This window comes from Choloepus didactylus, chromosome 4, assembly GCF_015220235.1.
Source record: "Choloepus didactylus isolate mChoDid1 chromosome 4, mChoDid1.pri, whole genome shotgun sequence".
NCBI lineage: Eukaryota > Metazoa > Chordata > Mammalia > Pilosa > Megalonychidae > Choloepus > Choloepus didactylus.
Genome location: NC_051310.1, coordinates 31522121 through 31537845, shown reverse-complemented (window position 1 = coordinate 31537845; position 15725 = coordinate 31522121). Strand labels below are relative to the sequence as shown.

General features: G+C 46.7%; 1 protein-coding gene across 12 annotated transcripts in view; it reads left to right on the top strand.

Moving 5' to 3' along the window:
- NRXN3 (neurexin 3) overlaps positions 1-15725 on the top strand; it is a 1698447-nt gene that overhangs the window by 62015 nt on the left and 1620707 nt on the right. For 8 of the 12 annotated variants that reach the window (XR_005216275.1, XM_037832163.1, XM_037832174.1 and 5 more), the window contains exon 1: positions 13478-14812. Coding sequence is in view for 10 of the 12 variants with exons in the window: in XM_037832163.1 (XP_037688091.1) it covers positions 14104-14812 (709 nt within the window). In the remaining 2 variants the exon portion in view is untranslated. Of the gene's footprint in view, positions 1-13407; positions 14813-15725 lie in introns of those variants that run through there. The other 4 variants (XR_005216274.1, XM_037832168.1, XM_037832167.1 and 1 more) reach the window with 2 other exon arrangements.

Sequence of the window (15725 nt, the reverse complement as noted above, 5' to 3'; positions counted from 1 at the left end):
ATATATCAATTATCTATTGCCATAATATGCTGTGTAACAAACAACCAGAAAGCCTCAGTACATACAAAAATAAACATTTATTTTGTGCATGAGTTTTTGGGTCAGCTGGTCTGGGTTGAGCTCAGTCATGTGTATGTGGTTGGTTGCAGGTCAGCTAGGTAGCTCTGCTGATCCTGGTTGGGTTCTTATGTCTTGGGGCTGACTGCCTATTGGCTGATCTAGCCTGGTCAGGATAACTGGGATGACTTCAATTCTATGTGTCTCATCTTCCAGGAAGCTGTGAGCAAGCAGAGGATATTAAAGTACTTTTCAAGCCTCTGCTTGTGCGATTTTTGCTATTATCCCATTCAGCTAAAGCAAGTCCCATGTTTGAGCTTGGAGACAATAGTTGGGACAGAATGCCCCACCGAGAGTGGGAAGATATTCTAACGTTAAATGGCGAAGGGTATGGAGATAGGAAAGAGTGATGGACTTGGACCATGAATGTATACAGTGTTATGAGAAAGTTCTCTAAATTCATGGTGTGAATAAGGTGAACAGAGAAATAGTAATGATGATGAAAATGGCTAACATTTTTGAATGCTTACTATGGGCCAGTTTCTGTGCTAAGAGCTTTACATGATTTTCCTTTTCCATTTAATTCTCACATCACCTCTTTGATATAGGTGCTAATATTACCTCTCCCACCCTCCCCCACACCCTTGTTCTACAGATGAGAACACTGAGGTTTAAAAAGATTAAATTGTTGCCAGAAGTTACTTACCTCCTATGTGGTGGAGCTGGGATATGAATCCAGTTCTGTCTAACTCCAAAGTTTAGCTCTTAACCAAATCCCAGATTACCAGGGACATCCCTGAACTTTATTGGAGAGAAGATTAGAACAAATAATGGGCAGCCCAGCTTCATACAGAGGGTGGTAAACTCAAGGCATGGCCCTCTCTCACGAGGATTTACTGAGGACTCACTCCATGCTAGGACCTGTGAAGGATATAAAGGTTATAAGACTCAGGTCTGAGCTAGCACGAATGAAGAGGCAAATCTGTTCAAGAAAAGTTTGTATAATTGACCATTCCTTTATAGCTTTCTGAGGGGAAAGTAGGAGATTTTAGAGATCACCCCTTAAATATTCAGGTTGGTATGGTGCACTGGTTTTATAAAACTATGTTCTTTGGGATTCTAGAGTTTTATACTTTAAAATCTAGAAGAACATTGTGGCAGTCAGAGGAGAGGCCTGGGAACAAGACTCCACCTCCTGCTTCTACTTTGAAGCTTTTCTTTTAACTGTTATCTATTTTAAAGGTTTGGTGTGCTATTTCTTCCTTCCTTCCTTCCTTCCTTCCTTCCTTCCTTCCTTCCTTCCTTCCTTCCCTTCCTCACTCCCTCCATCCTTCTTTCTTTCCTTCCCTCCCTCCCACCCTCTATCCTTTCCTTCCTCTCTATTTCCCTCCCACTACCCTTCCCTTCCCCCTCTTTCTCTCTCTTCTTTCTCTCTTTCTTTCTTTCTTCCTGTCTTCTTTTTCTTCTCGCTCCCCACTCCCCACCCCCGGGAAAATAAGGCTCTCAGTGGCTTAAAAATGGAAGGTGGCTGTTCTAATGGAAAGAACCCTGGCCAAGGGATCCTGATACCTGGGCTCTGGTGCCACTTCTGACACTGCCCATTGTGTGATCTTGGACACTTGCTGGACTGTCCCTGGGATCCCTCTTTCCTCATCCTTAGAATAAGGATTTGAACTAGGTGATCATTACCACCCTCTCCAGCTCTGATAGTCTCCATCTTTAGGAGGGACAGCTGTGCCCTGCTATGTAACATCCCCCAGTGTCATTGTCTAGGATGGAACTTAGACCAGATGGGCCACTGGCCTGACCCTGAAGTCCCTCCTTTCTTTGTACTTCCATTTGCTTCCTCACCTCAGTCCATTTCCACAAAAATTTATCTATGGCTGAGTCTGCCCCAGGCACCACATTCACCACCCCTGAAACCTCTGCAAGCTGCTAATACTTGCCCTGGGATGGGGAGAGTCCCGAGAATGCCCCCTAGCTCTATCTTCTCTTTGACACTGTCTTCCTTTCTTCTCTCTCTGTCTCAGATGTTTATGCCTCTCTGCAGAACAAAGCATGAGGATTGGTAACAATTTCTACCCTGTAGAGGTCAGCAGTGCAGGAATGGTCAGTGGGGATCTGGGGTTTTGCAGCAGGGAGTTGCCTGGGAGCAGCAGGTTGTGCCCTGTCCAACCACACCCCACTCCCCACCCCAGGCCCCTGACGGGGATTCTTTGTCTGGTCAAAGGAACTTTTCTGATTTAGATTCCTTTCCTCTGGCCATTCCTACTCTCTGGAGTGACTTCCTGGGCAAGGTTAGCACTGAGGCCGGGTTGTTGGGTGGAAGTACCTGCAGCTCCTGTCCTCAATTCCTAGACGACAGATGGGATGGGAAGATGTGGAGGGACTAGATATCCCCAGAAAGTTATGGGAAGGAGAGAAGGTGTCCCCAAGCTAGTTCAGGTGTGGGGACCTGGAGGGGGCAAGGAAATGGACCGTGAGAACTTTTGGGAGGGACATCCCAGGCAGTGGAAACAGCAGCACAAAGGCTGCAAGGTTGGGGGACACTCGGTGAGTTCTGGGAACAGCAAGGCGGCAGCTTGGCTGGGGCTTGGTGAGCAAGGGGGTGAAAAGTAGGAGATGAAGTGGAAGAGGTGGCTGGGGGCAAGACTGCGTAGGGCCTCGGGCACCTGAGGGAGGACTTCAGAGTTCATTCTGATATGTTGAGAAGTCACTGGAGGGTTTCAAATAAGGGAGCCATGACTTCCAGTTTAAAAGATCACTCTGGCTGCTATGTACAGAATAGCTGCTATGTACAGAATAGCCCACCCTGGGCAAGGACAGAAGCAGGGAGAACTGTTAGAAAGCTTTTACCATATCTCTGGAGAGAGAAATATTGGTGTAGTTGAATTGGCCAGAGCATGGCCTGAGCTGTCTCCTGTGAGGCCCAGTGGGCTAGTGGGCCAAGCCTGGAATATCCTGCCCATGAGAAAAGGAGCCTTGGGGAGCCTGGAGTTAGGTGGGAGAAATGGCACAAGTGGTGAGGGGCACGGCATCGTCTCTGGAGCCGGACCCAGTTCGGCCCCTCACTACCTGTGTGATCTTGGGGAAATTGTTTTATCTCTTGGGGCCTCAGTTTACTCATCTGCAAAATGGGGATAATAATAGTTCCTAACCTCATTTTGTAAGGATTAAATACCTTTGAGCATAACATACTTAGAATAATGTCTTGCGCAGAGTAAGTACAAAATGAGTACTTGGTCTTGCTGCTGCTTCTGCTCTTTTATTGTAAGATGTGTGCACTGGAAGAACTCTGAAACAGCCTTTCCAAACAGTGGCTTTCCACGATCACGGGAGGGCCAAATTGTCATTGGCCTTGGTCCCTAGCATACTGATTTACATCACCCCCTCCCTAGAGGCTGCTCTTTAGTCTGCCCTGACGTCAGGCTCAGCCCTCATCCTCATTTTAACGCTTCCTAGACATAGCACCTCCGGGTTCCCTGGTGCTATGCCTGTAGAGAGCAGCCCCTGCCCCTGTGTCCTGCCTTCACCATGCCGACATTCAGCCATCTCCTTGCAGTGTAGGTAACATGGGCTGCACCTCATACCTTGGTCATGCACCCTGCAGACAGGGCTGCCCCAGGCTGTGTGTTCACCCTGTGGTGAAGCTGGGGGTTGCCTGGCCAAGGTCTGCACAGCTTGAGTCTGTCCAGAGCCTCCGCCAACCCCTTCTCCTCTCTTCCTGCCAGCTCTGGCACGACTTGCTTTGTTAATGGAGAATTTGTCAGGTAATGGGGATAATTAGCACAGTGGGGGCCTAACTGGGTCCTGGAAAGAGAACAGAGAGAGCCATCCCAGGAACCCCAGACGTGATTGTTGGGCAGGCTTATTTTCTCTTGTCTGCCTCTCTCTCCCCATCTCTTACATGTGTTTGATTTTTTTTCCCCCTCTTTGTGTAGAGAGAGTTGGCTAGGAAAAAAGGCCCGTAAATTGCACTCTTGCTGGGCTAGTGCTGTGAAAGCTGGATAAGATTGTCGTCTTGGGCTGAGTAATTTCCCTCTCCCCCTACCCTCTTTGGGAAGAGAAGATTGGCTAAGTGCCTAATTTATTTCCCCCCTCCTTTCCTCCTCCCCATTCCCTTTCTCCTCTTACACCCCCCTTCTCCCTGTCCCCTCATGTAAAGAACTCGCTGGCTCTCAATTGAATCTTTTTTAATGGTCCCAAGAGACAAGGATCTTAAAGGGTGATTATCTTCATTATAAATTATTAACTCTCTCAACAGCCAGATGGCTTCCTAGCCCGTGGCTGGGAACACCGGGCTGGGGAGGCCCGCTGGCCAGGAGAGGAGGGGGCGGGAGAAGTGAGGAGGCTGGGGAATGGTCCACACCCTGCTGGCTGAATGGTCAATGACCACAGCTTTTCTGGGTCCTGGCTGCACCAGGGATGCTGAGCAGTCTATCAGCACCTTGCAAGGCCTGAGTTCTGTGGTCTGTGGGGAAAAGTTTGTTGTTGTTGGATTTTGCTCCCTTGAGGATGGAAGCAAGGTGGTAAGCAAGGAAGAGACTAATGTCATGAGTTGCTTTTGGTCTGAACCTTAAGGGGGTTGACAAGGCTGGGTAAGAAGGCAAAATTATTACCCTACATTGTATAGTCCATTGCCTCCTTTGATATTCACCACATCCTGGGAGGTGTATCCATTGTTCTCCCAACTTACAGAGGAAGAAACTAGAAGCTGGATAGGTCATAGGGCTTTCCATAAGGTCACTTCATCCACAGGTACTGGAAAGATAGAGCTTCTGCCTCCTGGTCCAGTGATCTTTCCCCCACAGCAGACTTCTCCTTCCCAGTTGCCCGTCTACTCACCTTTCAAGTCTCCATGCGAGTGCCCCCTGCCCTGAGAAGCCTTCCCTGACCATGCCAGCCTGGAGTGGTCTTTTACTCCTCTGGACTCCATTGAACTCTGTGCACAGACCTATTTGGTACTGAACGTACTCCAAGGGGTGTCCAGCCTCTTCCGGAACATCTCCAGTGACTGGAAAGAAGCCCATTACATCTGGAGATTGTCTGCTTGTTAAGCTAAAAACATAAACTCTCTTCCTAGAACTTCCATTAACTGCACAGAATTCTATTCTTGAGGGCAAAAGAGAACAAGTAGTTTCCCTCTTCCAATTCGAAACCACTTTAGAGCCCGGAAGATACTATACCAGCCATAGCCGAGTTGCCTTGATAAGCCCATACACCCCAACACCTCCAAAGAGATTCAGGAATGACTCAACATTGTCTGTGTCATGGGATGACATTTAAAAGGAGTCTGTCTATCCAGTTTCTTCTCCCTGAGCTATCCAGGTGAGACATCATTGGCCTGCTGCTTAGGATGAAATGTGATCATCAAGACCAACAAAAATTGCAAAGGTGGCAAACATTTATTGGGAACTCATCTGTGCTGAGCACTCTGCTAAGGGCTCTAACACTGTATTGAGTGCCTTCCTATGGTTACTCAATATTATTATCTCCATTTTACAGTTGAGGCAACTGAGGCATAGAGAGGGTAAGTGACTTGTTCCAGGTCACAAAAGCAGCAAGTGGTTGGTCTAGGGATTTGAACCCAATAAGTCTGGCACCAGAGCCCATGCCTTTAACCACTACACTGTACTGCCCTAGGATGTGGGCACTTACCAGTGCCCACACACAGCAGCATCTGCCTCTTACCTTTGGTCCACCTCTTCATATTATTTAGGCTCATGTCTTTCCTCTCTACTAGTATATAGGGCATTGTAGAGTTTCAGCTATTTCTTATTTATCTTTATAACCAACATACAGGAGCTCCATGGATTTTGGTTAGGAAAAAAAGTAGAATGACTTTCTTTCTATTCAGTATCCTCCAGTTTACCTACACTGCTCTCACAGAGAGCATAAAAATCTAGTGACCAGGACCAGATCAACACGGATAGTCACCTTCCTTACCTTGTCAGTTCTATTTCAATTAACACAGTCTAAAATTGCATTTGGTCATCTGGCAGTCATAGCACGCTAATTCTCCAATTCTTGTTTATCATAATGTTGGAAATTGTGCCTTCCATCATTATGGGTTGTTTATTTTGGAGGGTCCAGTCATGCAATTTTCCATTTGTCTCCATCAGATTTTGTCTTGTTAGACATAGGCTGTGTTTTAAGCCTGCTGTGAACTTTTGGGATCCCTGCAGCATCAGCTGGCAAACTCCCTCTCAGTGTTCAGTTCAGCCACAGACGTGACCAGTGGCCTCTATCCCTCTTTATCCAAGCTATTGATGAGTTGAGGAATAGGGCAGGGTCCGACCTCACACCAGAGACCTGTCTCCAGTCTAACTTGGGTCCTCTGCTCCACCTCCTTGGCATACTGTTTTTGGCCCAAGGCAAGTCTTCTTGATTCTGTCCAGCTCACATTTTTCATGTCATGAAAACTTTCCTAATGACTGGCTGAAGTCCATATATTTTATGACTCCCATGTGTCTCTATTATAATAGATTACTATTCTTGACAGAAAGGGAATTTGTTGGTCTGACACAGCCACTTCTTAGTTCTTATGGAAACCTTAGTTTTTAGAGAAAGAAAAATATTATATTTCAAGACTTACATTAAAAAAAAAAAGTCTCTTTTGTTCTCTCCCCATCTTTGTCCCCTTTTCAGCACAATATAAACTTCAGATGCCCTTCTCCATGGGCCCATTTTGACAGACAGAAATTGCGGTTCTCAGAGGCAGGCTGCCTTGCTTCCGTTTCCTGAGATCCTCTTAGAACTAGGGGTGGTGAACCTATGATTGTGACGGAGGAACCTCTAAGACCAGAAGCAGTTCAGCAGATTTCAGAGGAAAAACAGAAGGTGGAAGGAGGGGAGGTGTTCTTAGATTATGACAACATTGTGAAAAAGAGGAGAACTGGGGTATGGAGTAGACCAGGAAGAGAGGACAGTTAGCTTCTGTTTCAAAACCTGTTGGAGGCTTGCCCATATTTTCTTAGATGAGTGGTTGGCTTTGACTTGGAGAATTTTTAACTGGGGGGCTCCATCCTACAAACAGGAACCAGTGATAATTTTCTTTAAAACTCTTCTTCAGATGTCATAATAAAAATATAATAGATTAAGACATATTATGTGTCAGATACTGAGTTCTTTTTATTGAAGTATAACATATGTATAGAAAAGCACACAAAAGCATAAGTAAACAGGTCAATGCATCTTCACAAACTGAGCACACCTGTGCAACAGTTCTCAGATGAAGAAAAAGAACCTCAGAACCCCCCCCTTACCCTTCCAGTCACTAATTACCCCAAGGGTGCGAGTCAGTAACTAACCGGTGTTCTGACATTTAACAGCATGGACTAATTTTCCCTCCATTTTAGTTTGCTAATGCTGCCAGAATGCAAAACACCAGAAATGGACTGGCTTTTATAAAGGGGGTTTATTTGGTTACACAGTTACAGTCTTAAGGCCCTAAAGTGTCCATCAACAAAGGGTACCTTCACTGGAGAAAGGCCGTTGGCATCCAGAAAACCTCTGTTAGCTGGGAAGGCATGTGGCTGGTGTCTGCTTGCTTCCAGGTTGTGTTTCAAAATGGCATTCTCCAAAATGTCTGCATCAGCTTCCAACGACTGTCTTCAAAATGTCTGTCTCAGCTCCAGCTACTCTCTCAGCTTCTGTGCATTCTTCAGTGTCCTTCTTGGCTGTAGTAAGCTCGCTCCTTTTGTCTGAGCTTTTATAGTGCTCCAGTAAACTAATCAAGGCCCATGCTGAATGGTCGGGGCCAGGCCTCCATGGAAATTATGCAATCAGAGTTACCACCTATAGTTGGGTGGGTCGCCTCTCCTTGGAAACACTCAATCAAAGAATTACAGTCTTATCAACACTAATAGGTCTGCCCACACAAGATTGCATTTAGGGGGACATAATACATTCAAATCAGCACACCCTCTTACTATACTTTATATAAATGGAGTACATACAGTATTTGGTCTTCTGTGCTGTATTTTGGTCAAAGTTAGGCTTGTAAGATCCATCTGTATTGTTGTCTGGGGGTGTAGACCATTCGTTCTCAATGCTGTGTAGTATTTCACGTGAACAGACCGCAATTTATTTATACATTCTACTGCAGATGGTCATTTGGTTATTTTCTAGTTCTGGGCTATAGTATTGTTTTGGACATTCCTGCACATGTCCTTAGTTGGACATATATAAGCATTTCTGTGGGTATATACCTAGGAGGGGAATTGTGGAGTCATGGGGTAAAAATGTTCAGCTTCAGTAAATAGTGCCACACAATTTTTAAAAATAGTTGTCTCTCTATACATTTTTTTGGTGTTAATAAAATTCATAACTACCCTACAAAACAGGTATTATTCCCATTTGTTTGGATGAACAAACAAAGGCTCAGAAAGTTGCCCAAGCTTAAATAGTTATAGCAATGACAGAGCCTGGGTTTAAATCCAGATCTGTATAATTCCAAAGTTCCTGCTCTTTGTCACTATCCTGAGCTACTTTCATTCTTGCAGAGAATCCATGTTTTTACCTCCCTCACAGCCCTCCATCAACTTCCAAAGCACCTAAAAAGAGAACATCCACACTGTAGGCCTTTGCCCAAGTACCTGAGCAAATGGGGGTATAGAGCATTGGTGGTGGGGGTGGACAGAGTGTGTGTCTCAGATCACAGGGAGCTCTGCCAGATAGAGGTGACCATATGAGATGGAAGTTTCTGTTGATACGCCCATGACAAAGTGTTTCTGAAGGTCCAATATTAGGAGTGAATCAGTCAGGACTCTTGGAACTCAATTCAAACTTCCTTAAGCAAAAAAACAAAAATTGGGTTCCTATAATGAAAGTCTCAGATTCACTGGGCTTCTGGCTTGGCTGGATCTAGGTGTTTAAAACACCATAACTAGAGATTTGACTTTATCAATCTCTTGGATCTTCTTTCTTTGCTATCTTCATTTTTATACAAGATCATTCTCTGTAGTAACAATCTCCCATCAACTCTGGACTTCCCTCAAACAGTTCAACCATGGTGAAAAGAAAAGGTCCTCCCAGTAATCCCAGCAGATATTGTAAGGTTAACTAATTAGACTCATTTTGGGTGACAGGCCCAGTCCTAAATTTATCACTGTGGCCAGGAGATTGGAATATCCTAATTGGTTAAACTTGGTCATTTGATCTGGAATTGGAATGGACCCCATGTACATGACATGACCTGAGACTGGAGGAGAAAATCCGAGTACTTTTATAACCTGCAAAGCAGAGGAGGTGGGGCAGGGGAAAGGAGGGCAAGCAAAACCATCAGAAAGCCATTGCAGGGACTTTCCAGTCCTAGTGAGAGGCCTAAGAAGACGTTAATGAGAAGGTTCTAGTGGAGAAACCAGCCAGCGCAGCCAGGGGACTGGCCTGAGACCAGCCAGCATCCTGCCTTCCCAGGTGACCCTGGTTCCAGGCAAGGTCCTGACCTTTCTGTGAGTCTCTCTCAAGTCCATTTAAAACCCCTTGGTAGTTGGATAAGGCAGTAAAGGAATGGAAGAGGGGCGTGGGGGGGTGGGGGTGCAAATGGCAGCCAGATCTCCCTAGCCGTCCCTGTGGCAAACAGTGCACATGTCAGAATTGTGTAAGTCTCCACCCCAAGCAGCCGGATTGTGAGACATTTGCAAAGATGTTAACCCCACATAAAAAGTGTGCCGTTCATAATTATGTAAATTAGCTGGCAATTAGATAATGTCACTCACTCTCGCGCTCCCTCCCTCTTGATTCTTACACAACAGATAAGCATTTTTGAGTTCCTGCACCGCTGGCCCAGGCCAGCTCGGAAGTAAACCACCAGCACCCAAGGCTGCCTGGGCCTCCGACAGCTCAGAGAGAGGGTGGAGAGGGCTCCCTGGCTCCCATTTTCCCATTTCATGGGCTTGGCCTGGCCCCACCAAAGGGCTACAGAGGACTAAAGGATAAATGTCGAGGGTCATTGGCTCAAGGTAAAGGGTGTTTAAACAAGGTTGTCTCCAGCGATTGGCATTTTGGCAATTTCTCAGAGGCAGTGGGGCCACAATCCAAGAACAAAATGGAAGGGCTTTAGGAGAGAAACCAGTCCTGAGATAACCAGTCCTGTTACCAGATTCTGCCTGGCGCCGGTGGGAAAGAAAGCTTAGTTTTCCTCGATCAGCCTTTCAACCCCGCATGATGCAGAGCAGGGGAAAAGTTGGTATCTCCAAGTGCTGGTCTTAGCTGGAGGGGCAGGACTGAGAGTCTGAAGGGAGAGACTCACCAGGGAGGATAGAGTGGCCGCCCCAAGGCAGGCTGGGTAAATTCCCACAGTCCTCTCTCACAGCGCAGCGTGGTTCTCCTGGGGCAGCATGGTTCTCCTTGATTCATGGGTAGCCCCAGATTGCTAGGCATGTGCTGCTTTGCTCTTTGGGATCCAGAGAATTAGGGACTCAGGATTACTGTCATTGTGTCAAGTCGAATGATTTCCAGATAGCTGCATGGAGTAGAAGTCAAATGATCTATAGGTGTGCTCTTCAGCTTCTGATTTTACTGTTCATTCCTTCCGTAAATGTTAACTGAGCACTGCTCCGTGCTGAGGCACTGGGGCAGATAGAGTAGTGAAGAGGCACCTGTTCCCAGTTGCTCCCCATCTAACAGTCTGGTTGCTGGGTTCTTAATTGCTGTGCTTTCCTTTGGAAGGCAAGAACGGTGTCTCCTTCTGCTTTGATCCCAACAGTGGCTGCTGTGAATCAATAAATAGTTGAATTGAGTTAAATCACTTAATTCATACAGACAAATAAATGGCTTTCAGAGACCTGGAGGTGAGTTGATTGTCTAGACCAGTCTGAAAGATTCTGGGACTGTTCACATAGGCCCATTAGAAATCAGTCTCTGTGACTAAAGGTAGAGGCTGTTCCGTGTCCCTGCCCATCCCCACTACTGGGCCCTCCATCTGAACATCCTTTCCTTCCGTGAGGGTCCCATGAAGTAGTCAGGTAGCGCTGCTGAGAAAACCTCTCCCAAGCTTCTTGGGCTCATATATCAGGGATACATTGTGACTTTTACCTTCATGCATCAGGTACCTTGTGACTTTTACCTTCTCAGCTCATCAATAATTTGAGGCCTCAGATACCCCTTACAAGAGTCTTGTTCTCCTGCCTGCCTTGCTTTCCCCTTCTCTGCCTTCCCCCTCCTCTAAATCAAATGCTTGACTGAGGAGAGAACAGGGGCAGCAGCTGTCCTCTGAGCATATTCTCCAAAAGGGACTCCTTGTCAACAGTTTGCTTTAAGGAAACATGTAGATGTGACTGGTGTTGAGACAAGGGATCCATTCACCCCTGAGTTCTGCCTTTTGACTTACTTGGCAGACCTTACAAAATGATTACATTCTTAGCTATTGTGTTGGATCTCATGGTCTAGCCTGCAGTCACCTACCTCTGGCTTCATGTCCTCTACTTGTCCACTCCCACAGCACTGGCTTCCTTGCTCCTCAAACACACCAGGCCTGCTCCAGCCCCAAGGCCTTTGCACTATTGCATCTGGAACACTCTTCCCAGATATTTTCATGGCTAGTTCCTTCACCCTCTTTCAAATCTTTGCTCAAATCTCACCTTCTCAAAGACTGATTAGTGGTGTTTGCTGATTTCCATGGTGGAAATACTCCCAGCACCTTCGATTTCATGCTACCAAAGTGAGATCAATAAGCTCAAAAATTTCTGAAATTTTATCAGTTGGCTCTCAGAAGCTGGTATGAGTTGGCACCTGCATACCGCTGTTCCAGCTAACCGTACTCTGAACCACTGAGAGTACCCATGTTACACTTTGGGAAACCCAGCTTGGATAAAACCTCTTATAGAACAAAGGTTCTCCTTACGACGGGTTTAATCAGCCTCTTGTTGATTGAGTTTGTTCATTGGGAATAGGTTAAGGAACCTATTAATGAACCTGGTTAAAGAGTAGCATCCTCTTCTTCAAAGCACGGGTAATGACTAGCTTTGCTGATGTGGTCTTCATAAAAATAGTGGACGGTGATGTTCTGATAGAGACCGTGGTGCAGTATTAAATATGCCAGTTAACAAGGAGCAACTTGCACAGCCCTTGGAAATTATACTCATTGATCTCATCTGAACAGAGAGCTCTCCGCCTCGTTAGGTGGGCCAGAGTCTGCCCTCAGATGGACTGGATGCTGGCACATGTCCAGCCATTATGAAATATGTGTGATATACTCAGTCTGTGACATTCCTTAACTATTAGGTTTTTATCCATTCTGCAGTTTTTTTTTTTTGTTTGTTTGGTAGTATTCATGTTTTAAAATACTGTCCACACTCCACAGATGTTCACACACACACATACCCAGACACACCTCCAAAACCCCGTTTCCCATCCCTTCCTGTTCCAGAAATAAAGAAAGGAAACTAGTATTTATTGAGTTCCTACTATGTGTAAAGCCTCAAACTAGGATCTTTCCACACCTGACCTCATTTAATCCTCTCTCCCACCTTGGAAAGAGGCTATTTTTTTCTCTACTTTACAAATGAGGAAATAGAAGCCCAAATAGGTTAAGAAGTTTGCTCAAAATTCCACATGTAGGAACTAGAATTCAAACTCAATCTTTTTTTTTAAAGCTTCAAATGCATATTTTTTCTATAATACCACATTGTCCTTTTTTTCTAACATTTAGTGAGAGAAAAGTGTTGTTTTTGTTCATTGCTTACCTTTTACTGTATTTTGATTGATTTGTGTAAATATTTGTCTCAAATCTTTGCAAGTGAGAATCTGTTTTAAGTTTCCTGCACCCAAACACTGGGGTGCCAAATTGAAAATGAAACATCTGAAAAGATCAATACCATTGTCTTTCAGTAGGTAAATAAGTAAAAATTTCTCTCTCTCTCTCTCTCTCTCTCTGTGTGTGTGTATGTTTATGAGTGTATAACATGTTGGCATTTATCGTAAAAATAAATTTGGGTAGAGGTGATGGTTACACAACATTGCAAATGTTGTAAGGGACACTTCAAAAATGGTTAATAATTTTATGCTATGTGAAGTTTATCTCAATTAAAAATAATAATAAATTTGGGCTTTATGATCCTGTGATCTGCATATGATCAAAAAAGTGTGCTGATATGATTTGGGGAGTTTTATACTATTTTTTTTTGCATATGGAAAAACTGTACCCATCATTAGGAGCTGGGCTTAGGGTCATGCAATAGGCTCTGGGGGAACGAGGGCTTCCCTTCTGTTTGAAGTGATAATCACAGGAACAGCCTGGTTTGCAGTCAACACTCCATCAATATTTGTAAAATAGGATGCAATACTTTCCTGATACATGGTCCTAACCTTCCTCTCTGTCTCTTCTTTCTCCCTCTCTCCTTCCCACAGGTCTTCTCTCTGGAGCCCTGGGAGGCCCACCCCATGCAGCCTGAGCCCACCCCCGCCCTTCCCTGGGCCCCCGCTCTGCCTGAGCACTAGGCTTCTGGCTGCCCCCCTCCCCGTGGCCCCCTGCTGCTAGCAGGTAGAACTGCAGCACCTGCCCTGGGCCTGTTTCTACCTTTTACCTGGCTCATCTCCCTGCTCACTCCTCCTCCATCACGGCACCCCCAACCCCAGCCCTCTCCCCAGCCCCCCTGGCTGGGGCGTTTGGGGGTCCGTCGGGAGGAGTGCATTGTTGAAGCTTCTCCCCACCTGCTGTGCACCTTCGCCTCCTTGATTCAAGGCCTCCGGATCCACGTGGATAGCTGAGATCTTTTCTTGGAGAAAGATACTTCTGTCCTCAGTCCAGGCCCTCCCGTTTTCCACCTGACTTTCCTCCTTTCCTGCTGCCTTTCTCCTCTGCCTCTTCCCATTTTTATTGAACCTCTTGCTCGTTACCCCATCTGGGACTGTCTTTGTTCACGTTCCGCCTTCCTCACCTTCTCAGTACTTGTGTGTGCCCCTCCTGCCTCTTGTGTGCTCTCAGCCCCTCACCCCACCTTTGTCTCATCTTCCTGTCTCCCCTCCACTGCCAAAGGGGGCTTCCCCCCTGCAGGGCTCTTCCCTGGCTTGCCTGCTCCTCCGGGCTCTGTCCCAGCAGCCACAATGAGCTTCACCTTCCACTCGGCTTTCTTCACCCTGAAGGTGAGCATCCTGCTGGGATCCCTGCTGGGGCTGTGCCTGGGCCTCGAGTTCATGGGCCTCCCCAACCAGTGGGCCCGCTACCTCCGCTGGGATGCCAGCACGCGCAGTGACCTGAGCTTCCAGTTCAAGACCAACGTCTCCACCGGGCTGCTCCTCTACCTGGACGATGGCGGCGTCTGTGACTTCCTCTGCCTCTCCCTCGTGGATGGCCGTGTCCAACTCCGCTTCAGCATGGACTGCGCTGAGATGGCTGTGCTGTCTAACAAGCAGGTGAATGACAGCAGCTGGCACTTCCTCATGGTGAGCCGCGACCACCTGCGCACTGTGCTGGTGCTCGACGGCGAAGGCCGATCTGGGGAGCTGCAGCCCCAGCGGCCCAACATGGATGTGGTCAGTGACTTGTTCCTCGGTGGAGTCCCTGCTGACATACGACCTTCTGCCCTGACCCTCGATGGAGTACAGGCCATGCCGGGCTTCAAGGGATTTATCCTGGATCTCAAGTATGGCAACTCGGAACCTCGGCTTCTGGGGAGCCAGGGCGTCCAGCTGGATGCCGAGGGACCCTGCAGCAAGCGTCCCTGTGAGAATGGTGGGATCTGCTTTCTCCTGGATGGCCACCCCACCTGTGACTGTTCTACCACTGGCTATGGTGGAAAACTCTGCTCGGAAGGTAAGGCTCTCTTCTCCATCCCTCTCTTGCTAGAGACCCACCCACCAGGCTGGGTGAGGGTGAAGATCCCTAATCGAAACCAGTTGTACCGTTGAAGTTCTTCTTTAGTTGCACATTAGATAATTGGGCCCCTTTCTCTGGGGAGGTGGTAGAAATCCTTCACTGGTTCTCAGTGGGAAGTCCATCAGAACCCAGTGGGAAGAAAATCCTGGCTGCTCAACTATGGACTCTGAACATGTTTGTTCTCAAAGGGTAGATGGTGTACACTGCAGAGTTTGTGCTCCATATCAGCTCCATCCACTGTAACACAGTTGGAGCTACAGCTGGTTTTAGCAGAATCAGCACAGGGCAAGAAATCAGATAGAGATTAGCATAGTAGCTATCTCTGTCCCTCCTCTCCCCTTGAGACTTGGGTAGCTCGGAATGCATTGGAAACTCCCCATCATAAGGAATTCCTGGGCAAAGAAGAATGAGGGTGGAAAGGATGCAGGGTACATGCTTGTCTCTGGTGTAAATCCAGTCCTTCAGCTGTGCTCCTTGTCTCACAATCTTCTGGGTGGTGTCTAGAGAATAGATGAGCTTTCTGAGCATTGGCCTTCTTGCCTTCTTGTTCCAGCAATGAGGTCCCTCTTTAGTTCTCTTTCCTGTCCTCTCCATGTATGGAGAAAGTGTCTGGAGGTATAGAGATTGACAGGAGCCAAGCCCCATGGGAACTGTAATGTTCTGCATAGCCTGGAGAGCTTCCCAAGTTCATCTATAACTTCCCAGAGAGAAAAGGAGAGCCACATGCCCAAGGGCTTATGCTACCTTTGCTTTGGCCCCCAAATTCTGACTGCTTGGGATTAGATCTGAGATAAATGGCCCAGATTTTAATTTGAAAAATACTTAAAATCCAAATTTCTGAACTCCTGGA